This window comes from Oryzias latipes, chromosome 17 (genome assembly GCF_002234675.1).
Source record: "Oryzias latipes chromosome 17, ASM223467v1".
NCBI classification, from domain to species: Eukaryota; Metazoa; Chordata; class Actinopteri; order Beloniformes; family Adrianichthyidae; genus Oryzias; species Oryzias latipes.
The window spans coordinates 5633923-5657976 of record NC_019875.2 but is presented as its reverse complement, the minus strand read 5'-3'; the positions used below and the strand labels follow the sequence as shown (position 1 = coordinate 5657976).

Here is a 24054-nt window from a genome sequence, read left to right as displayed (position 1 = left end):
TATGTCTGTTGTGTTGGACCGGACGGAAAAGGAAAGGAGGGAAGAAGAGAGAAGGATGTTAGAAAGGGGGGGCATGAAGCAGCATAAAGCAACAAGTTTCTGGGTGGTTATACTCATTACAGTGAGGTTCAGATGTAATACAGGTCTATAAGGGCAGGGCCTGTCCACACACACACTCAAATGTTATAAACATACCTGTTGGCTCCAAAAAATGTTCACATGTCAACATGTACACAATACAAATATCGTTCACACACCCTTACCTATGCATTCAGACCAACTAGTTTCATTCAATCACGCAAACTATTAGTGCCAAGGTGAGCTCACACCTGTGCTCAAGTGAGTGTTTATGTTTTTATTCTATAATGGATGATGGAATGTAAGAGACGGAGCAGCCGCACAGGCCGAAGCACCGCACTGCTCTTCTTCCTGGAGGGAGCATTCCCGCCGACGTTCAGACGTCTTCCTCCACGGCCGTCTCTGGAGCTGTTCTCAGTCTCGCTTCCTCGCCGTTCCTCCATGTGTCTGTCGTCAGGACTTGTACCAGTTCATGGAGCGCTGCAGAGCCCTCTCCCAGCGCTGGAGGACGGGGGCGTACTCCCCCTGTGGACCCCCCATGGCTGCTCCTCGTGGAAGGAACACCTCACCTGTGCTCTGCAGCTTCCTCAGCTCATCGCGTGTCCTCCAGAAACCTGCAGACAGATCCAGACTTCAGGATCCAGATGAGCGGTGCTTCCTATCAAAGAAGCTTCTGGCAGATGAACAGAAATAGCACATTCGATCTAAACTTGAAACAAAAGCTGCCAGAGCTAAGGATATTTAAAGAAGAGACGGAAACTTTGCTGCTTCTCATCTTCAGTTGTGCTACTTTGAATGCGTCCTCAGTCTGCCGCCGGCGTACCTGTTCCAAGTCCGGCCACCAGAGCAGCTCCTAGACAGGACATCTCTCTGTGCTGCAGTCTGACCAGCTTCCTGCCAAATAGGTCTGCAGTCAGCTGCATGACGAAATCGTTGGAGGAAACGCCGCCGTCCACCCTGAGACACGCAGGGAGAAGCGTAGGTTCAGTAACGTCCGCCACGATGAGAGCCGGCACACGGCGAGGAGGCCGAGAACTCACCTGATGTTGGTGATGGGAATGTTGGTCTCTCGCAGCATCGTCTCATACAGCTGCTTATTCCTGCAGGAATGAACGTCAGATTAAACCCGCAGGGAGAGAAATCCTGACGCCAGCACGACTCACCTGAAGGCGACAGACTCCAGAATGGCCCGGATCAGATGGCTCTTGGTGGAAGAGGGTCTGAGGCCCATCAAGGAGGCACAAGCTTTGGGATCATTCAGAGGAGCCTAAAGCAGATGCACTCGTGTCAGACTGACGACCGTCTGATGAGATGCTCCCCGGTCTGTTAGTGACCTTTTTTTCAGTCATAATTTAAGGTCATTTAGGGCAGAAAACGTCACTTTTAATTCAATATGCAATATTAAAAAATGAAATTTCAATACATGGTTTGCCTTTGATTCATTTTAAAGCCGATCTATAGCATTTTAAATTTCCGTTAGCATGAGAATCTGACAGTTTGCATTTCATTTGAATTCTGACAGCACCGTATTTTACAATGTTAGAGATTTTAAGGAACTTTACAATGAATTTAGGGCAAACCAAGCATTGAAATGTCACTTTTTTAATATAGAATTCTAAATTACAAAATGTATTTTCACGTTCTAAACCTTCATTTCAAATTGAATTGCCTATTTTTGAGAATTGCATATTACTATGTATTATGACGCATAAAAACGTCCACAGTCTGAGTTCTGCAAAAAAGGGGTTCTGGGATCACATCTTTGCACAAAACTTTCAGGAGGAAGACTTACACAGGCCGCTTCAGAGCCGGGACAGCAGGAAAACACAAAACAGACAACAGCGTTACCGAGCGTGGAGCCGATGCTGCCCACATCATGTCCTGACGTTTAGCACCGGCATCCTACCCAGGAGAAGCTGCACTGACCTGCAGGCCGCTGAAAGACGGGACAAAGCACACCCCGTCCGAGTCGGGCACGCTGTAAGCCATGGAGCTGGTCTGGCTGACGTCCGAGAAGAGCTCTGCAACCACACAGGCGTCTCACACAAAAACCACAGAGAGCTCTGCCATCTCCAGGCTTCTGCTCAGCTACTGGTTGAACTGGAAAAGCCTGAGAGCCCAGAAACAGAGCGGCGACCACAGAGCGGCGACCACAGAAGCTCGATGCTCACCTAGCTCCTGCGCCCATCTGATGGCGGTGCCTGTGTCGGCTGCATTTCCCTCCGCCAGGTACACCACCTCTGAGCCGATCTTCCACCCCACGACAGGATACAGACCTGCAGGGAGGCGGAGCTGCGGTCATCCTGTAGGAAAGATGGATGCAGGTGTGTGTGTGTGCACGTGTGCGTGCACGGCTCTGTCACCTGCCACTGATGTATGGGGCTTGCTGCCGGTGTTGATGTCCATGAAGGTTCCCGTTCCCATGGTGATCTTGACATCCCCAACGTTGAAGCAGCACTCTCCAAACATGGCCGCCTGCTGGTCCGCCATCTAGAAACGGGATGAAAACCACATTGTGATGCTGAGAGACAGATGGAGGCAGACAGTTTTTGGTTCTTAGGAACATGAAAAATCAACTGTTTCATACTTGAATCTTTGGTAAAGATTTTTAGCATTTTAAAGCTTTTTAAAGTTATTTCATTCCTTGTTTGTATGTCTGTATGACAGGTTATGAGGGAAAAAGTGACATTTATTTTAAAAAAAAACTTTGTTTAATTTATTTAGAGAAATATTTTAATTTGATTTATGCAAATAGAAGTTTTTCATAAAGGATTTTTTGAACATTTATATATTTTTAAGAATCTTTTGTCCTTCATGGAAATGTTTTTCTATCAAAGACCTCTCTTCATTTTTACAATATTTTTCTTGTCTTTAAATGGTGTTTTTGGGTGGGGGGGGTCAGCAACCACTTGAATGCACATTTGCCTTCCATGCACGCCACTGTTCACACAAACACAGAAAGCGCTCAGATACGGTCTGAGGTGTGGACCAATGCACCCGTTCAGTCACACGTGTCTTTCCTTCTGCGGGTTTGCAGATCCAGTCTCAGCTGAGCTTTTCTGCCCTTAGCTCCGCCCCTCGCCGTCTCCAGTGACCTTCCACATCTGTGTCGTCAGATGGATCCACTTGATCACCTACAGCCCACAAATGCCTCTCTTCTTCCACAGCATCCTGATCTAACCGTTTGTTTGAGTCGACTGCTCTCTACTCTCACACACTCTGTTCTGGGCTTTTTCGGCTGAAGGAGGCGGGGCTAAAATCCCTCAGTCCCCTCTGGGCCGAGTCCAGACGAGACACTCCGTCCTCTTTTAACGGATCTGGAGTGAATCAAACTGAAGCAGACTTTAAATTGGAACAAAGGTTAAATGACGCACACGCATGCATACATGGACACACACACTCATGCACACAACTCTCAACCATTTTGTCTGGTTCTTCCTGCTTTCTGCAGAACTTTGACACAAACCAGGTTTGGATTTGGCCTTTAAGAAATAAAAAGAATGAAACCGAGTTGTTTTTTCAGTTTGTACATGAGGCCATTCTGCTTTTTCATTATTATGTAGTCAGCATGAGTCAGACTGGGAAAAAATGATGATATATGTAAAAAAAAAAAACAATTGAAACACACAGAGAAAGTTTGATTTTCCAATCATTCTTGTGGATCTGTTGGGACTTTTGGACATCCTGATTGGAAAACTGTGTCCTGACGATAACATCAGCAGGGTTTAAATTGCATAGTCATGCAGGTGATGGAGCGTCTAATGCAGAGACTCACCACAGACATGATGGGAATGGGCTCTCCGAAGATGGACGGGTCGATGGAGCCAAAGTTATGACTAATGCATCAGAAGACACACACACATTATCTCCCAGCATGCATCAGGTCTCTAGTCTGAAGAACAACCTTTAGGGTTTCTCTGAAAGAAAGATCAACACTACAGCAGACGGAAGGACAACAGTTTTAGTGTGAAAGATAAAACATTTGACAGTCATTTCTAAACTGTCTTGCATCAGAATAACTACTTTAACAAGATGTATTTTTGCGGTTTGATCCTCTCTCATTCTTCCCTTGTTGCTTATTAAAAAAAAACGCTTCTTCATTTGGACGGTTGATGTTACAGATTCCCCGCAGTAGGACGGTCACATGGAGCTGGAGCGTTACAGAAAAGCATCCTGAGTGAGTCTGGCTGTCCAGCTGAGATGGACTTCCACTTCTCACCACCAGAGGTCAGTAGCTCACACATCCGCAAAGAGGAGCACAGCTAGGATGTTTCAGAGCCTCTCAAGGTGTTTCCGAATGTTTAGGCCTGTTTCATAGCGTCTCGGGTTGTTTTGGGATGCTTCAAGTGGTTTAAGATTGTTTAGGCAGTTTGGGATGTTTTGGCATTTTTGATGCTGTTTAGGGATATTCCAGATTGATTCTGGCTGATTTAGAGCGTTTTGGGATGCTTTAGGATCTTTACGATTGTTGTTAGGCTGTTTTTAGGATACTTCAGGAGAACTTCAGGCTGATTCACAATCCCTCAGGATGCTTCATTCTCAGGCCTGGACTTCCCACTGTAAATCATCTCGTCCCCCTGATATTAGCCTGATAGCTTTAGTGCATGTCGAGCCCGACAGTTTTTAGGAGGGAAAAGGAGTTCTTGATGTCAGTCTGTGCTTCTCTGTCCTCATGAAAACAGCTGAAGTCCAGTTTTTAAAGAGCAAGTCCATCCGTCCAAACTCAGTCGCTGATAAGCAGCAAAACAAACTCATGATCAGCTGTAGAAACAAACGGAGAACGTCAGGACCGACGCACGGACCAGCCGGGTTCAGGAGTCCAGATTCACTGATACAAAGTTTAGAAAAATAAACTTTGACTCCGTTTAGTTAAGTCAAAGTTTAAGGGAATAAGACAGGAGGTGCAGGAGGAGGCGGGGTGCAGAGGAAAAGCTGCATGTTGACACTCATGCTCCCCATTGTGCATCCTCACTGTCTGAGGAGCTTTAAGTCTTTTTCTAGACTTTATCTGCACCTCTGGACCCAGCCGCAGGGCTGCTGGGCTGTTAACCCCATGGACTCTTCTCCAAATATTTACCTGTTCATAAATGATCCTCACCTGGTGTTTTGTACTGTGGGGAAAATGGAGAGCGGCAGGGACACGAGAGAGCAGAGAAAACCACTCCAACACATCTGAGAGACGAGAATGGATTCAGAAAGGAAACAGGCAGGAAACAGGAAAAGCTCACAGTGGAGCTGCAGCAAACCTGGTAGGAGTCAAAAATCCCAGTGGAGCTGGCATTGGAGTAATCAGTGGCATGGACACGGCCTGGGGGAGGGAGGGGGGCATCGTTAGTGTGATGGCAAACAGAGGAAAAAGCCCCATGAAGGCAGTTTGTGTCCCTCCTGCAGAGCAGCAGCATTCCTGAACAATAGCAGCAAATCAGTGATGCAAGAGAGACAAAGAGAGCTCTGTCCAAGCTGCTCGCACGCACGTACGCACACCACACACACAGGTACGTACGCACATACGCATACCACACGCATGCACACCACACCACACACACACAGATACGTACACACGAATGCACGCACATACCACACCACACGCACACAGGTATGTACACACGCTGGCACACACACACATCACACGCACACACACACGGACACAGGTACGTACGCACGCACGCAGATCACACGTACACACACACACATCACACGCACGACACGCACACACACACACACACACACGCACACACACACGGACACGCACACACACACAGGTACGTACTCACGAACGCACGCACATACCACACCACACGCACACAGGTATGTACACACGCTGGCACACACACACACGGACACAGGTACGTACGCACGCACGCAGATCACACGTACACACACACACATCACACGCACCACACGCACACACACACGCACACACACACGGACACGCACACACACACAGGTACGTACTCACGAACGCACGCACATACCACACCACACGCACACAGGTATGTACACACGCTGGCACACACACACATCACACGCACACACACACGGACACAGGTACGTACGCACGCACGCAGATCACACGTACACACACACACACATCACACGCACACACACACACACACACACACACACGGACACAGGTACGTACGCACGCACGCAGACCACACGTACACACACACACATCACACGCACCACACGCACCCACACACAGGTACGTACTCACGCATGCAGACCACGGGTACACACACGCACATCACACACACACGCACACCACATCACACACAGGCACCACACAAACACACACACATACACCACACACAAACGCGCGCACACACACAAACACACACACACACATACACCACACACAAACGCGCGCACACACACACACACAAACACACACCACATGCATGCACTGAAAAACCTTTCAAGTACTCTGTAAAGAACTTTACACCTCATTTTGGTTTATTAATGAACAGGATTCAGGTTTATTATTAGTTAGTCTATTAAAAGGTCTTTTTTTTAGGAAATGTATCTTAAGTATAGAAAACTTGTTTTACAGGCGGATTAACTTGTTTGCAAAATTCACTAAATGAAACGAAAAACAATGAAAATGGTACAGGAACGGGTGTGTTTTTAAAATATGGTACCATTTTCTTAAAAAGCATGAATGAAACGACGATGTTAGGCTTTTGAATCATTGACTGTGATAAAGAAGGGTGGATTTTCCTGCAGGTCTCACCTCTGTGGCTTTTGGAGAAGGAAGGACATTGTTTTTGGACCGTTTTTGGTAAAAACTTGAAAAATCTCTTCTCCTTCTTTCTCTCAAAGAGCCACACATGACTGCAGGTAAACAGGCGGCGGAGGAAGAGGACAGAAATGATCTATATCTCCGATATGTGATGAAAAACAAAAGTCTATTTCACCTCTATTTGGTGACATTCTGCCTGGTATTGTGTTCCTTCTGATCATAAACTGGAGGTCAGAGTTGCTCTGGCCTGTTTTCTCACCTTTAGTGAGTTTGTAGAGCAGCCAGGTGTCTATAGTCCCAAAGCAGCAGGTGCCTTCATCACACGCTCGACGCACCTGCAGAAAGGCCGAGAAGCAAACAAGGTTTCATCCGATCAGTTCTGAGCCGGAGCTTCTGAAAACAGAACATGACGGAGTTTTTCATGAGGCCGTCCTGCTCAGGAGGAGTCGGTTGCGGTCCGACAGGTTGCTGGTTGAGCTCCCATCATTCACCTGTGCGCAGCGCTGCAGAACCCAGAGCAACCGCATGGTGACGTGCTGGGGGGAAAACACGATCAGACTCGCCGCCAGGTAGCGCTTCTGCTGAGTCAGGAAATACGCCACCTTCATCAGACCATGGATGACCTGCAAGGGCCAGAAACCCGTTAGACGTTTCTGGAAGAAAACTGCTGTTGAATCCCAAACAAAGGATTTTCTACGGACTGTAACCCTTTGGTGAACCTCAATAGTGGATTAAAGTCCAGCCGCTTTTCTGAAGGAAAAGGGAACTGGATCAAACTGTGAATGGAAGTGAAATGTGACCTGAGCAGCCTAAACAACAGCCCTGCTTGGGCTTCAAAACCTGGGCCTGTGTCTTTTGGAATCATTTTTAAGATTTTACTGCTGGCTTTTAAATGTTTGAACGGTCTGGCAGCTCAGTATCTTTCTGAGCTTTTACATGTTTATTGTCCGTGTCCAGTCCTAAGATCTGAAGATTCAATTCAATTTGATTTCAATAGCCCAATATTTACAACACCAGTCGTCTCAATGGGCTTCATGCCGGTAACTGTAATAAACATGAATCATAAAAAATATCAAGTCATAAAATTCAACAGGTAATGACTAAACTAAACTAAACTAAACTAAACTGGGCATCCCTGCCTTTTGAACCCCCTCCTCTGTAAGGAAAAGCTCCTTAAAAATACGGATTCTGGAAAAAAACCCAGAAGAAACTTCAGGGGTTTCCACATGAAGGAGGGATGTTTTATCGTTATTGTTTCTTTATTGTGTCATATTGTTTGTGATTGTATTTGATTTTATGTTAAGCACTTTGGTTGCCTCTGCTTTTGTAAGTGCTGTAAAAATAATAACTTGATTGATGGATTGATTGATTAAAACCATCACAGGTCAGCTCTGGTTCTGGTTCTGTTGGCCTCGTTGCTTTTACTTCCTGTGGATCTGCTCTCCTTAAGTTGGAACGCGACTGAGGACGACAACGTTTTCCTCTTGAGCTTCCTTTCTTCTGGCACGACCCAACCAGGACAGTTCAAGGCCAGCGGGAGCCTTTCTGACCTCACTGACCAGCAGGCAAAGTTCTGGACCGTCTGTGAAGGCCTCACAGACAGCCATGGCGTTCCACAGCCGCAACTGGAGGAGGAGCCAGTTTCTCCTTGTTCTCCCCCGTTGGACCAGGGCGAGGGAACATGCAGGTACAGCTGCCCATCAAGGGGTCTAGCACCTAATCCAACCTTTGATGCTGACGGACAGGAGGGACACATTCCTACTCTTTAGTATCACGCGTCTGTGGATTCAAACCCACAACCTCCCAGTCTCAGGGCAGACACTGCCATTGAGCTGGTTCTTCATCCCCTGGCATGGAGATGGTGATGTTAAACAGAGGGCAGATAACAGTATTGATCCTGAAACAACCACGATGATTCTGTAGGGAATCCTTGTCAAATTTGCCCGTTTGGGCATTTGAAAATGTGAAAAGATGGCAGCCATTTCTCCACAAGGCCACGGAAATGGCCTTCCAAAGACATCTTTGTCATAGAAATACACCTACTTGGTCCATTTGAGAGATCTTAGTGTCTAATTATATGTTCCTTCACATGTCGAATATCTTTTCTAGTTTTGAAAATGTAACATTAATTTGGTTTCTCATGTTTGTTGTTTTTTATGCATCTGAATTTCCATCCAGCAGCTGTAATTCCTTCTCTTAACACACTTTTTATTTAACACTGGACTACTTCCATGACACACATGGACTGTGTGCTCCTCTCACCTACTTAAGCTGTGAGCTAATGGGGGGGTGGGGGTGTAGGTGACTGCTAAAACAAATGTACTACCTGTATTACAACCCAAACCCAAACACAAACCGTAACTTCTGTAAGTGATGCTTTAAAATCACCAGCAACCAGTACAAAAAGCTGTTCATACAGCCAAAATACAGGAAAAATGTTAATTTATTAGTAAAAACATACATTAACATTTAGTTTAGGGTGATAAAGCTAGAAAAGTTCAACTCAACATGCCAAAAAGCAGTGGCTAGACACCCAGATCCCTCAAAATGACCAAATAGATGCATTTCTATGAACGACTTGGCTTCAAAAGTTCATTCTGGTGGCCATCTTGATAAATGACCCCCATCTTGGATTTTTAAATGGCCAGTCGGGCAGATTTGACAAGTGTCCTATAGAAAATTGCTATGCCAAATGTGATGCTTGTATCCCTTTTTTGCATAGTTCCTATGAATATTTGATGTTATCAGCCTCACTAAAGGTGCTGCTGTACACAGAAGCTGACCTGAACGACCACGAGGCAGGACTTTGTCCAGACTCTCAACCGCATTCCTTTGAAAATGTGCAGAAGTGCACGATGATGCTGGGCTGACTCACTTTCATGGTGCAGGATGCATTCCAGGACCTCACCAGGTCTGCAGCTCTTTGGTCCTGCCAGCTGATAAAGTTATGAAAAGGAACCCCCGTTTTCCTGTTAAAGGGGTAGAAATGAGCAAAAACCCAGAGCAGGAACCTGCAGCATGGAGCGTCTGCAGCATTTACCTGTCCCAGGTGGTGAAGGTCGCTCTCTGGGTGGACATGCCAAGAGCTTCAACCTGGTGCATCCGTATGCCTGCATCTGGAACGCAAAGACCGAAATGGTTTGGTCAGAACGCCAAAGAGGAAAGCTGGGGATACGCAGCATCAAGAGACTCCTCCCACTTAACCCCAGGGCTCGTTCCAAACGTGCCGACTGGTCAGATCAGTTCACCGATGTTCACCAGTGTCTGCCTGATGAGGGACTCTGGACTTTTAAAGTATGTTCTTTTTAAACTAAATTGAAACATTTGTGGGATGTGAATTCTTTATGAAAGATGCTGTTATGATGCTTTTTCCCCCAGTAATTTGTTACTTTGTTGTTTGTCAATAAAGTTTCAAAACAGGGCCTTCATTTTTAAAGTTGAGGGCAGTTATTCTAAGTGAAGAACTGCTGTCAGGCCTGGGGGTCAAACCCCCAACCCACAGTTTTGCAGACAGCTGCTGGACCAAAGGGGAATCATGCAGAACCAACACCCAACCGGGTCCGTTTGGACCCGATTACTGGACACGCCAATCAAATGCCTCAAATTCTGATCAGCTTTGATTTGAAACATCAAATGAATTCCTCCAATTCTAACAACAGTAAATAAAAAAGTGATCTTACCCACAGTTTGAACTTTCTGTTGGGAAGTCGGTCTATTATTATTTTTTACAAGCTTGAGTTTGCAACAAACCACCAAGTGGTTACAGGTTTTTTTGTTTTGCATCCGTTTTTACTTTTGGTTTAAACCAGCCTCAGGGAGGAAGTGAAGATGTTGGCCACCCAACGTAACCGCAGCAATGACATGAATGTCGTTACAACCATTCACTGTTAATGAGAACTGGACTGAGTGACTCCTCCCCCTGGCGTTCCAAACAGGAAGTGGCTCCAAGAAGTCAAAATCCCAGAGACTCTACAGAGAAATAAACAGCTGTTGGTCACTCATTCTATTGGTCAGAGGAACCGTTCTGGATCTGATACCTTTTTAACATCTTCTGGATAATCCTCTTTTATTCATATAACGTGATAAACGGACCAATCAGATGCCGTCTCACGTTAAGCATTCAAAACGTTTGACTGACAGCTCCTCCTGGAGTCTGGGTAGAGGTGTGGACTTCCAACAAGCTCTCTCCTGATTGGTGAGAGTGCTTCGCCTCTGTAAATCACCTTTACCTTTGGTTTGGAGTTCCCTCTGGCTCCCCTAACAAAACAAATGGACGTAGGAATGGGAATGCACAGACCCTGTAAATGTATACACATTCAGGGCGTGCTGCTCCTCGCCAGAGGCTCTGCTGCCGCCGCCTTCTCCCAGGCTTTGGCGCAGCAGACACCAGCAGCAGGTTGGGAAACAGGAGCACGCATGAAGTTCAGCCGCCGGGATCACGGTCGCTCCACTTTCACCGAGCCAACAAATGCTGCTGGCAGTGCTGCAGCATTCTTGGTGGCCTAATGACTTGTAAAACTTGTGAATTTTCATTTATTTAAAAATAACAACCGTCTCTGAGCTAATAGCATTGACTGTAAAAGAATAGCTAACGGCTAAAGCTGCTGCAACAGCGACACGTTTACATGCAAAAGTCAAATCTATTTAACAAAAATATAAAAAGAACTTTAGAGTTTTTTAAACTGTTACATTTCAGTAACTTCAAGAACATTGGCTGGTTCCCCTTTTCCTGTCAGACCTGCTAGTTTGGATCCTTTTGACATTTGTTTCAAATACATTTGTTCTTCTTTCTTTAGTCGTGTTTCTTTCAGATTTGCTGAGATGTTTCTTGATGTTTTCCTTTTTTTTCCACTCACATCCAAGAATCGACTTCTCTTTGTCAAAGCTACAAGGGATTTTGTCAACTCTGTTCATTGATTACTGCACATCAGAATTCCTATTTGCAAACACTGACAACGTTACCAAGACCTTCAGAAAACCAGGTTTCTTGGTTAGTCAGACAACAAGATTTAATTAAAAGCCTGGAGCAGATACATCAGTTCTCTCCTCCTCTGACGTGTTTCCCTTTTTTGGCAAATCAAGCAGATGCCAAACCTTCTTTTCCTCTTTTCACTCTAACCTTACAGAGACTTGAGTTCCTCTGAGCAAGGCTGCTATTTAACTGACCCCAAAACATGAATAGAAAAATCTTTGATAGTGTTTGATGGTTTCTGTTCCGCTTCAAACCCAGATCAGAAATGTTTACGGAAACGCAAACATTTAACGTCTTTTACGTTCATTGGTTAGCCTCTTCTCTTTATTGTTTCATGTCTTTCCAGATAAAAAGGACATGTGGAGATGGACCAGATCTGGAGACAGACACTGGGAGGGTTACCTGCACCAAAGAGGCCAAATGCTAACCATCTTCCTCCTCAAGTCATCTCTGAGAAACTATCAATCTTGTTTGTGTATCAAATGTAGAGGATTAGGAAAACTGGGTTGAAATGTGGATTTCTGCAGGAAAATCAGATTTAGTAGAGAGAAGCAGCTGGATGAGAAAATTTTCCTCTGAAAGGTTGGTAGTTTGGTTCCTAGTGCCGCTGTGCTTCAGAGACCTGGGCTCTGCAGGAGATCAGGGCTCTGCAGGAGATCAGGGGTCTCCACACCTTCTGCCACACTCTGACATGCTGATGCTCTCGGGAAGAGCTCACATCTCTGAAGAACAGCTTCAGGTTGTGAAGTTACAGCAGATGCATGCACGGTCTCCCACGGTCACGGTGTACCTGTCACGGCTCCTCTGACCACAGAGATGAAACTCTTCCACAGAGCCTCTGGGTCCACCTCCACGTGTCCTTCCTCCGGAAACAGAGGGACAACCTGGAGGACGAATGGAGACCATGACCAGATGTTTACGAGCCGCGCAAGGTGTCCGTGAACGCCTCACCTTCTCCGAGCAGGACCCGCGGATCTTGGCTTCCTTGTCGTAAACGTGACACCTGATGGAAGTCGTTCCAACGTCCACCGACAGGACGAACCTTTCGTTTCTGAAGCCGTTCCTGCGGCTCCCCATGACGCGTCTCCTTCAGGCAGATCCCGCGCGGTTCATGGTCGCTCCGCCTCGAGTCGGTCGGAGGACTTTAGGCTGCTGACACGGCGGCTCGACCCTTGGACCGCGTTTCCCCGAACCTCCCGATCGGCTTTAGGTTGTATCGCGAGCAGAAGACGGCTTCGAGGGTTGGCCTGGTTGAGATTCTACCAATCAGTTGAAGATTATTGGGGGGCTAATTCCCTCTCGAGAGCTCGCCCACACATTAAATGTTTAGCTTCACTCAAACTAACACGAGACCACCAATAAACTGAACGGATCAGCTGAAAATGACATAAAATAAACAGTTAATTTCACTTTATTCCGCAATTATTGCCTTTATCTAAACATTGGAGCCGCTACAGACAAAATCAAACTTCCTGCTAAAGTTTCAATTCATGCGCTTTGGACAATTTCTCCCTGCGGGGACCCGTAGTTTCTGTTTGGCGCATGCGTGGTGTTGATTGTAGCTGTGTGCACGTGTGTTTACCACAGTGAGGTGGAGGAGAGTGTTTGCGGCGGAGTTTTTACTTTTATTTTCACACAGAAGATGGTAAAGTCACACGTAAGAGTACTTTATGATTCTAGATTAATAAACCTTAGACTAATAAAATCAGAGTTTACGTTAGTATTGGCCTTAAGGCAGACAAGCTAGCACGTGGTTAGATCACGCATCTGTCCTTAAGACGTAAAGTTGGTCACGTGATTAATGCCGATTCTTTGATTCAGGGTGCAAGAAAACAGAAGGCGGAGACCCCGAACAGCAGTAAGTATTCTGCTGAAGCCCTCTGAATGCGTCTCCTTTTGAACTCTGTTCTAATGTAGAAAAATGTCAGGACAGTTTCCTACCGTTTGCTACATGCTCCTCCTGGTTGATGTCTGCAGCTGATGCCACAGAGGAAGCCCCCAGCCTCCCCCCTGACATGAAGATGCAACAAGACGTGAAGGAAAGCGGACAAGAAGGTATAGAGGCCACAGAATAGCAGCAGATGTCTGAGATGCTAAGGTCTTCAAGAGTTTTTAGAGTTTTAGAATTAAACACTATCATGTGCTTAAACTAAAAGCAACATAAAACCTATTTCCTGCCTCCCTTACGAAAACAGCTCTGTTGGGAAAAAAAATCACGTCTAGATTTTTAGAATTAAAGGGCCTAAATCATGTGAACTCAACGTGTTGAGCTTTTAAGCTGTTAATGTTTAGTATAATGTTCAATCCTCACTCACCTGCTCTATGAGCAACAGCCCCTCCCAACCCACCACAACAAGTGGGTTCTCACATTGTGATGTCACAAAGTGAGGAACAGCCCCTTCCAGGAAGAGTCTGATGCCAGCCCTGCCTCCAGGCTAATAGACACGCCCACTTTCTCAGTGGAGCTAGCAGTGATCAGCTAAACGCTTTCATTTTCTGTAAACATCAGTCTTTGTAAAAGTTAGGATGTTGTTTCTTTTTGTGGGACAAACTCAGACACGCTGCTGAGGCCGAATCAATGTTGATGTCATGAAATGGGCGGCACCCACAAGGAGAGTAAGGCGGAGCCTCAGAGATCGAGTCATCTTACTTTCTGGTTTGGAAAAGGAACTCAGAAAAAATAACTATTATTTCATAAAAAAATTGTTCTTTAGTGTTCCAAAGGTAATATTTGGTCATATATCTGGATATAGTTTACTCTGAAGACTTGAGTATAGCATGATATAGGCCCTTTGATAACAAAATAAAGGTTTTTCACTTACATGTCTGTAATAAGTCAATACTAACTTAACTAATGATGTTAAATCGCCAGAAATGATGTAATCTGTGTTTGTTTTTACTAACACATGAGGAAAACCTTCATAGTTTCTCTGCAATTTTCTGTGCATTTAGCTCTGCAGGTAGGGATGTTTGCCGTCAAATGTGCGCCTCTCTGTTTCTGTCTCGGTTTTGACATGTCTCCATGTGCAGTGGTCTTAACGAATGGGGGCTCCAGGACTCTGTCTGCAATCAAACGTGTCTTTTTGTTTTGGTCTGCCTTCCGCCGCAGAACGGAAGAGGGGCGCAGAGCCCAGCACAGACGCCTCCCTGTCAAAGACGGCAAAGCTGGCCAGCCACAGTAAGCAGTCCTGGGACCGGTCAGAAGGAATCTTTAGAGCTCCTACCTGAGTGCTGCCTTCACTTGTCCCTCTTTGTTTCAGAATTTTGTGCTTACATTGGAAACCTGAACCGCTCCAAATCCTGTGATGAGGTCAGAGACTCCTTAGCAGCGTACTTGATGACGCAGAGCATATTGTTTCAAGACGTCCGCTTAGACCGGTCCAAGTGAGTATGTTCTGAAAGTAACAGAACTGTGTGGAGCCTGCTGCAGACCGAAACGTCTGCTCTGCTTCTGTGGCAGAAAACACGCGTTTGTGGATTTGGCCTCAGAAATGGACCTTCAGAAATGTCTGATGCTGGACGGAGAAAAGGTTCTGGACGTGCCCCTGAAGATCGCCACAGCCAAGGTCAAAAGTGAGGGAAGGGTGCAGAAAAAAGCCGCCCCGCGTGACAAGAAAGGTAAAACGCCACAATCTGATGTGCTTCAGGCTGAGAAGGAGCCAGAAAATCACCAAAGTCTGTCCTGTGTCTGTCAGTCAAAGAGGCTCGCAGTTTGTTCCTGAAGAACCTGCCCTTCAACGCAAAGAAAGAAGACATCCTGAAATTCTTCAAGCATGCTGTGGCTGTTCGCTTTCCCGGTCGAAGCAAACGGCCGAGTCGAGGGTGAGACGCCGGCGCCCTGACGGCGGGCCGGAGCGCCATGCTGTCTTATTTCAGATTAATATTGGTCATTTTTAGGAAATCGGAACAGACAAAGACTTTTGAGGGAAAATCATGTTTATCACAAAAAGAAAAAATTCAAAACTACCGATTGTTTTCATGTGAGAAAGTAGTCAAACCTTAAATCTCCCATCTTTCATTGTGATTAGAGCTAGAAAACAAAAGCAGGTTTTAATGGTTAAATTGATCTTGATTCAAAAGATGTGGTATTTTTGGTACCTCACTATCAAGTTCTACAACAATTTACAAGTTTTGCCTTTTTTTTAATTGAAAAGAATCACAACAAAGAAACATCTTTTTCATAACCAAACAGATTTGCTGAAAGGAATTAATTATTGAATTGAATCAAGCCAACCCATCCATCTGTGATCTTGTACATTAAAGTTGATTCAGGAGTTTGGCAGGGATGCACACCCCCAGTGAAAGCTTTCAGAGGGTCTGTCAGTCAGTTTGGCTCCAATTCTTCTCTAAATCGTTTAAAGCAGCGGTCCAGGGTCTGGAATGTCAGATTTACCCTCAGTCAGCCTAAAGACGCATCACTGCTCTGTGTTAGAAGGAACTTCTATTAGATGTATTTAGTCAAATCTTCCCTTTTGACAGCATTGCCTTTGTGGAGTTTAAAAATACGCGCATTGCTAAAAGGACGGGAGATAAAAAACAAGGTGTGAAGTTCCGCGGCAGAGTTCTGGTCGTGGCTCGAGCCGGAGACGCCGGCAAGCCTCCAGCCGGAGCTGACCAGCAAAGAGCAGAGAGTGAGTGGCGTCCGTGGAGACGAAGTCCGCCATTGGTCACATCTCCATTTATCTGACAGCCATTCCTCTTCCTTCCCACAGATGCACCTTCTCCCAGCAGTGTCCTGGTTGTGAGCAGCCTGGCGGATGCAGTGGAGGAAAAGCATCTCCAGAAAGCTGTGAGCGTCCGCTTGCAGCAAACCGGCAGCACGGGAAAAGGGTGAGGCCTCTGATCCGCCCACTGAAGCGGAGCGTCTGAAAACTGAACCAGCGTTTGTCTGCAGGCTCAGGGATGCTCGCGTCGAGGTCCCGTCGGTGGAAGAGGCTGAGGAAGCGTTCCGGGCATCCCAAAATATCAAGATCTGCCAACAAACAGCCAAAGCGGAGTTCTGCCCCGGCACCAGCAGCACAGAAACGGTTAACGGTACAGAGCCCCTTCCTGTTTCTCACTTAACTGTGTATTTACTTTTAGTGTGAATGATCTCATTAATAAATCATTATTTCCTGGTTCAGCTGAGCCTAAAACTCTGGTGGTGTTGGGTCTCGCTAAGAAGACCACAGCCCGGACGCTGCAGAGCGCCTTTGAAGGAGCGCTGAGGGCACACGTCCCCGTCAACCCGGCCACTGGACTCTCCAAAAGGTCAGGAACAGCAGTCTGGGATTTTATTTCTGAAACACTTATCTGCTGGGTCATGGTGGGCTCATTTATTGGTAATTTAGATGCTCAGTCTTTTGCTTTTGGAAGTGCTGGTTATTATCCCATGATCTGCTTCACACTTCTACCCAAACTGCTCTTCTAAGATGTTTAGGAAGCCACAGAGACCACATCGTCACCAACGGCAGGTTTTCTAAGGCAACCCAGTTCAGACCAGTTTAATGTCAGACCATAGTTGTCTGTACGAGGCTAAAGTCCTCTTTCTTTATTTTTTTGCTCTCAGCTTCCCTTCCCTTTTTAGGCTAACGTTTATTTGGCTCCCCTGGGAAATGTCTGGATCTGCTTTAACATTTCTTTGTTCACTAGATTTGGTGTAGGAACCATTAAGATGTGATTAGGGCTGAAACGATTCGTCGAGTTACTCGAGTTACTCGATTACAAAAATTCCTCGAGGCAAAAACTCTGCCTCGAAGCCTCGTTAAATTCCTATAACGGGCACTATACGCGCGGCGCAGGGATTTGATTGTGTCACACGGACCGTTTATTCACACGGACCTTTTGAATTTAGTTGGCGCGATGGCGGTGAATAGATCTATAAATAAACAGCAGAAATTGTCTAAAGTGTGGGATCATTACACACTTAATAAAGAAGAGAACAAGGTGCAGTGTCTCTACTGCAAAATAGAGCTGGCATACCACAACAGCACATCTTCCATGATTCAGCATCTGAACAGAAGACATCTGCGCGACCGCTGGAACCTCGACGCCTTAGGCGCGGGACCCGCGCGTGCCGCCGGCAGCGAGCAAGGGGCGGCGTCAGCCGCTCCGCGCCCCCTCCGCGGCGACCAACGCGGGCCGCCTCGACGGGCAGCGAGAGCCCCTAGCTGCGGTATTCAGGCGACCGGGCCTGCTTTGAACACTCTAATTTTTTCAAAGTAAAGGCTTCGGACTCCGCGGGATACTCAGCTAAGAGCATCGAGGGGGCGCCGAGAGGCAGGGGCTGGGACAGGCGGTAGCTCGCCTTTCGGCGGACCGCGAGGCTTCTTTAAGCATTCCAAAAATAACAAAAGCATTATTTTTACACGAAATATAAACAATGATAATGATCAAATATGTTTTTCTGATTCTTTTATTTTTAATGGCTTTCCACTTTGGTGTTGTGCCACCCTTTCAAAGTCTTCTGCATCCCCCCCCCCCCCCCCCCCCCATCCTCCACTTCTCAAGACCAACTTAAAAATACCAAAAGTAACATTTGCATCAGAGCGGATCTTTAAAATCAAATGCTTGTTCATTTTACAACCACGTCATTTTTGTTATGCATTATTTGTTTTGGTCGTTCAAAAACACACACAAGTCGTTTTATCCGATTACTCGATTAATCGATCGATTAAGTGCTAGATTAATCGATTACAAAAAGAATCGATAGCTGCAGCCCTAGATGTGATTTAGATTTCCCCAGAACTGTCCAAGTGGAAGCTGAAAAATCTGACCTGATGGATAAACATAAAAGAAGAAGAGTTACTGAAACGGCTATTTTCTAAATGTAATAATAAAAGTGAATCCACCGTTTGAACAACTTCATTAGCAGCATTCTCGTAACATTAGACAGGCGGTTGCTTAAAGTGCCTACACCCTGCTTTTCTTAAGCCTTTCAGAGTAAACTATATCCATATAGATGATCATATACTACCTTTGGAACACTAAAAAACAATTTTTATGAAACATGAGTTATTTTTGCAGCTCATTTTCCAACCCGGAAGTAAAATGACTCGTTCTCTGTGGCTCCTCCTTTCTCTCATTGTGGGTGCCGCCCATTTCATGAAATCATCCTAGGGAGAATATGGATGTTCATATTGTTCATATAAATGAAAGCAGTTAGCCGATCAACGCTAGCTCCACAGTGAAAGTGGACGTGTGTGTTAGTCTGGGGGCGGGGCTGGCAGTGCAGACTCTTCCTGGAAGAGGCGGTTCCTCACTTTGTGACATCACAATGTGAGAACCCACTCCTTTTTGGGTGGATGGGGAGGGGCTGGTGCTCAGAGAGCAGGTTTTTAGAGGAATACTCAGAAATGCATGAATGGATCCAAATACCACTTTGGGGTTGTTTATAGTGAGGAATGAACATTATTATACACTTAAAAGCTCAAAAAGTTGATTTCGCACGGTATAAACCCTTTAAGGGTTGTAATGTAGTGGTCAGTGCAGCCGCTTTAAAGTAGCGGATGGATTTTAGACACACGACCGAGTAACTTGACACACGTCAAGAATGAGCCGTAGGTCGTATGGGACCAGCTGTCCAATGGACCGGTACTGGTCCGCGTTCTGAGAGTTGGAGACCACTTCTCTAAGCTAAACCTTTTAGCTGTGCAGGAATTCTGGACCAGCATGACGACAAAGATCAACCCAGGCAGAGTCCTGCCGGCCAGAAAGGAACTCCTGTTCTGTTACTCATGATTTTTATTCCAACAGGTTCGGTTTTGTGGACTTTGAGAGTCAAGAAAGTTGTAAAGCTGCCAAAGAGGCCATGGAGGATTGTGAGATAGACGGCAGCAAAGTGACGATTGCTTTTGCAAACTCCAAAGGAGAACGGGGACATCACGGAGGTTCTGTAGGCCGCTCCACTGGAACGTCTGTAGGTGAGAGAACCAGAACAGTTTTCTGTGTCCAATGTATTCCTAATCCAGTTCCATAGCACCAAACTCCAGGTCAGGGGTTGAAGATGATCAGGTAAGCAGCCGTTGATCAGAATCGGCAGACTTTCTTTGAGACAACAACGTCAGAGATGAAGAGTGAGCCACATCTGAGCACAGAAGCTGCTGAACATCTCTGTCTACGTGAAGATCATTCATGTTCGTCCTGCTACAACAGTCGGTCTGGAATTCCAGCCAAACACATATGAGGTTAGATTGTCCCCATTGCAGCTCTGTGGAGTTACTCACAGCTTCTGTAGGAGCCGTTTTTAGATTTCATTCCTTTTAAAAACACGATGCAGTTGCAAAATGACGTCCACACGTGTCAAGACACTTCACACATGCATGACGATGTGCTTTAGGAAAACCTCATAATCTATGAGTAAAAACCGTGGAAGCATTTGTGTTGTGAAAATGTCTTCAGGCTTCAGACATATTTAACAGGTCGTCACAACAGCACATAAACACGCACACGTGTGCTTTTGATCACCGGACACAAACATACGTTACAACCTGTGACTTTAACATATTTGGTGTACGCAGATGAGCCAATCAGCATGCAGCATCTTAACTAATCAATCAGCTAACGTTAGCTTGGGCCTGTGAGGCGCTTGTCTTTAGCGTGAGAGTGTAAACCAGGGCATGCTGGGAAATTAGCTAGGTTAACTTCCGTGCCAACAGTCTCACCCACAACACAAAAGTGAATTTCTAATGAGCTCCTGCCGCTCTGGAGAAGCTACGTCTGTTTTGATTTGAGCTTAAAATAACCCACTGAGGAGGATTTTACAATAGAGAAGACTTCAACCAGTGTGCAAAAAACAGATTCATACGTGCGTCAATAGTTTTTTACATAAACATAATTTGGTTTTGCAAGTGCACATTATGCTGCACTTGCATTTTTTCTTACAGCTGCACGTTTTTGTTTGCAGATGTAAAATGTCTTTACATAGGTGGACATCCTTTCATAACTGTAACATCTTTATAAAAGGAAAAGCAGTTCACAGATTTTTGAATCTGTTTTATTTCTAGTGTGTATCCCTTTTTTTTTTTTGGATCCAAATTCATATTCAGTTCTGACATCCTTCTCCTGTTAATAACATATTCACACAAAATTCAACTGTAGGTTAAAGTTGAGTTAAAAAAAAACAAATGAACAAATCATGCTGGCATCATTATATGGAGCCTTTGAACACTCGTCTGAACAGACAGCAAAACAAATCAAACAGAATTTTTTTTTCTGGGATCCAGGTGTAATAAGGCATGGGGGGGGGCAGACACACATATGCTCACCTGCTAACACTTTTTGGTAGAAATGACTTTCCTGAGCTTTGAGCTACACATGAATTCAGCATCAAACCCTGGAAGACCTTTTTCTTATCTGTGAATCAGACGAAGCGGATGAAAACTTGAAGGTTTTTGCTCTCAGAAGCTCCTACAGCGTTCAACTTTTACAACCTCTGATTCTGATTCTAAACCTGTTTCTGAGCCTGATTCTAAACCTGATCCTGATTCTAAACCTGATCCTGATTCTGATCCCGATTCTTATTCTAAACCTGATCCTGATTCTTATTCTAAACCTGATCCTGATTATATTCCTTATTCTGATTCTGAGCCCGATCCTAATTCTGATTCTAAACCTGATTCTGATCCTTATTCTAATTCTAAACCTGATTCTGATCCTTATTGTAATTCTAAACCTGATCCTGAACCTGATTCTATTCCTTATTCTGATCCCGATCCTAATTCTGATTCCATGCCTGATCCTGATCTTGATTATGATTTTAAACCCGATCCTGATTCTGAACCTGATTCTATTCCTTATTCTGATTCTGATCCTGATTATGAATCTAAACTTGATCCTGATTTTGATCCCGATTCTGATTATGATTCTAAACCTCATCCTGATTCTGATGTTAATTCTAAACCTGAAGCTGATTATGATCCTGATTCTATTCCTTAATCTGATCCCGATTCTGATTCTAAACCTAATTCTGATTCTGATTCTAAACCTGATTCTGATCCTGATTCCAAAAGGGAAGGAGCATCATCCAGGAGATGTCCTAAACTCTGCCTGTTTTCCTCTATGAACTTGTCAAAAACTGTTTTCTTCTTGCAGCAGAGAATGTTAAGTCAGGCGAAGCTAAACTTCACTCACATTCCAGTGAACTTTTAGATTCAATCTGTCGAATTCAAGTCCACATGATAGATCGGGTTCATCACTAGGTTGTAATAGATTTTCTTCTTCTTTAATGCTAATATTGGTGAAACTGTTTGGACACCAGTTGTTAAAAAAATGAAATGTTTTCCTTCAGGACGAAGAAAGCGGTCTGCTCCCAAAGGAACTCCTCAACCATCCATGGCCTCCTGAAGCATCACTGGATTCATTTAAAATTCCTCTGAAATCTCAGTTGTTGGACCTTTTTGCTGTACTTCAATGCTCATGTTATAAAACCAAACGGTGGAACGCCCCAAAAGTTTTTTTGTCTTTAACTGAGAAATTTCAGACTAAACCAGAGGCCCTTTTTTTAATCCAGGATGCTATCTGGATGAGTTAGAACTCTACACTTCTGCCTGAAAAAATAGACAGGACATCCTGAAGTTTCCACCTGTTTAAAATGGTTATCCAAACAAAGCGCGGTGACCCAGATGGCAGCACCAGAGGAATCCAGCAGAACCAAGACCCCACTCCATTCTCAAGACACCAGCTCTGGGAAATCAACCTGCAATATTGAAACACTGAGTGAGACGGACGACAGAGGAAGGTCTGGCTGCACGGTGAAGACTGACCTTTGGCCCCGGAGGAACCAGGAGGGTGTCTTCAGGAACCCTAACAAAGGGCAGATGATCATGCAGTTTAACTGTACCTGGAGTTAAATGCTGCATATCTGCACTTCTTTTCATATTCTGCAAAGATTTTTGTTAAAATCCTGTTATTAAAACAAAAATACTGAACTTCCTATGATGGTTAGAATAACTAAGAAATGTAAACATGCGTAAAGCTCATAAAGGTGCTCAGTCTGTCACTTTCTCTTTCTTAAGTTGTCATTTACTTAACATTCAAATAACTGCTGGTGTTAGTTTTCCACACATCCACATTTAAGGTCAACCTAAATTCAGAAGTAATAGTTGACAAAAACGTTTTGGAAATGAGGCCAGATCTGGTGAGGAGGAAATGTTTGAGAGTAGAATTATTTTAACAACGTTATATGCAAATGAACATTTTTTTCTATTTCATTCCATGGAACAGAAACTTATTAACACACGTTTTTATGCAAATGACAGTAAATGTTCCATCTGTTGCTGTAGTGTTTTGGTTTGGTTGTGCCTTGGCATGTTTGGCAATCACATGATTTCGACTGCGTCAGACTGGCGACCCGTCCAGGATGTCCCCTGGCTGGGATAGGCTCCGGCATCCTGTGACCCTGAAAGGGGGCAAAAACGGGTTTAGAAGATGGAGTTTTTTCATATTTCACAGAAAAATATATAATTTCCACAAGTCCTGGAAGAGGTGGCCCTCACTGTCAACTTACTTTTTGTTCACAGTAAACCTTTTATAAATGAGCTAGGGAGTGTCACAGAAGGCTTGCATGACGGTGCTGCCAAAAAACGTAGGTATTAGAATAATAAAGTGTGGGACGTACCTGTCATAAATGTAGTGAACATGTATGAACAGTTTATGAAGTGACTGGAAGTGTCACCATGGATCAGGTTTTCAGAATGCTCCTGAATCCGTTGTGAAGGGTTTGTCTGTCTGATGGACGTGATCATAAATCAGTGCTGTGTGGACAGTGGGACGCAGATTTAGCCCCTTTAGACGAGCCCGTATAGTGTTTCTGTCACTATCGTTAACGCAAACTATCACCTTTACCAAAGAGCTTCAGGTGTATTTAAAGGGGTTTTAAATAAATACATTAAGCCATGGGTGTCAAACTCATTTTGCTTCGAGGGCCACATTCAACCCGTCTGTTCTCAAGTGGGCCGGACCAGTAACATAATAGCAAAATAAAGCAGCTTTGTTTTCATTAATTTACTCAATTGGAAAAAATGCCTCAACCAACGTGGTAGCCTAATCATTTATGATTACACATTCATTCACAGAGGCCAATATATCTTAAATAAAATTAATTTCACTTAAAAAAGGTCTACTCAATTTTAAAATCTTAATAAATCTACTCAAGTCTTAAAATCTTAATAATAAACTCAAGAGGGGCTACGGAAAAAAATGATACCTAGAATGTAAATGTGCAAATCGATGAAAAATTAAACTAAGTTAAACTTGCAAACATTTGTGAACATAGGAATTCAGA

The 24054-nt window shown here is 44.8% G+C and overlaps 2 protein-coding genes across 3 annotated transcripts; one reads left to right on the top strand and one right to left on the bottom strand.

Annotated features, from left to right (window-relative positions):
* Positions 1–335: 335 nt before the first annotated feature.
* Positions 336–13301, bottom strand: gk5 (glycerol kinase 5 (putative)). Its single transcript, XM_004078636.2, has 16 exons — positions 12744–13301; positions 12583–12676; positions 9861–9936; positions 9696–9789; positions 7312–7443; positions 7080–7155; positions 5325–5386; positions 5177–5250; positions 3854–3914; positions 2442–2568; positions 2250–2354; positions 2005–2099; positions 1242–1345; positions 1119–1178; positions 902–1035; positions 336–692 (listed from the first exon to the last, which is right to left on the bottom strand). The coding sequence occupies exons 1-16, from the start codon at positions 12867–12869 to the stop codon at positions 532–534; spliced, it is 1581 nt and encodes a 526-aa protein (XP_004078684.1). The 5' UTR covers positions 12870–13301; the 3' UTR covers positions 336–531.
* Positions 13302–13320: 19 nt separating this feature from the next.
* LOC101156769 (nucleolin-like) lies at positions 13321–22774 on the top strand. 2 transcript variants are annotated; one of them, XM_004078635.3, is made up of 13 exons: positions 13321–13449; positions 13614–13650; positions 13770–13847; positions 14902–14970; positions 15053–15176; positions 15253–15410; positions 15488–15614; positions 16272–16423; positions 16505–16622; positions 16687–16826; positions 16916–17042; positions 19527–19693; positions 22060–22771. In XM_004078635.3, exons 1-13 carry the CDS (start codon positions 13435–13437, stop codon positions 22113–22115), a joined length of 1368 nt encoding a protein of 455 aa, XP_004078683.1. In that variant the 5' UTR covers positions 13321–13434; the 3' UTR covers positions 22116–22771. The 2 variants fall into 2 exon arrangements, with proteins under 2 accessions (XP_004078683.1, XP_020566427.1); XM_020710768.1 differs by lacking the exons at positions 13321–13449; positions 13614–13650 and having other exon boundaries at positions 14823–14970; positions 22060–22774.
* Positions 22775–24054: the final 1280 nt, after the last annotated feature.

What these genes read in the sequence shown, in the direction of transcription:
- LOC101156769 (XM_004078635.3), top strand. An exon ending in GAAGGAAAGCGGACAAGAAG is followed by an intron (nt 13,848 to 14,901) that starts GTATAGAGGCCA and finishes CTTCCGCCGCAG; the next exon opens with AACGGAAGAGGGGCGCAGAG. An exon ending in GCCACTGGACTCTCCAAAAG is followed by an intron (nt 17,043 to 19,526) that starts GTCAGGAACAGC and finishes TTATTCCAACAG; the next exon opens with GTTCGGTTTTGTGGACTTTG.
- gk5 (XM_004078636.2), bottom strand. Translation starts at nt 12,869, where the DNA reads ATGGGGAGCCGCAGGAACGGCTTCAGAAACGAAAGGTTCGTCCTGTCG. An exon ending in CCCACAGTACAAAACACCAG is followed by an intron (nt 3,915 to 5,176) that starts GTGAGGATCATT and finishes CTGATGCATTAG; the next exon opens with TCATAACTTTGGCTCCATCG. An exon ending in CTGGAGTCTGTCGCCTTCAG is followed by an intron (nt 1,179 to 1,241) that starts GTGAGTCGTGCT and finishes TCATTCCTGCAG; the next exon opens with GAATAAGCAGCTGTATGAGA.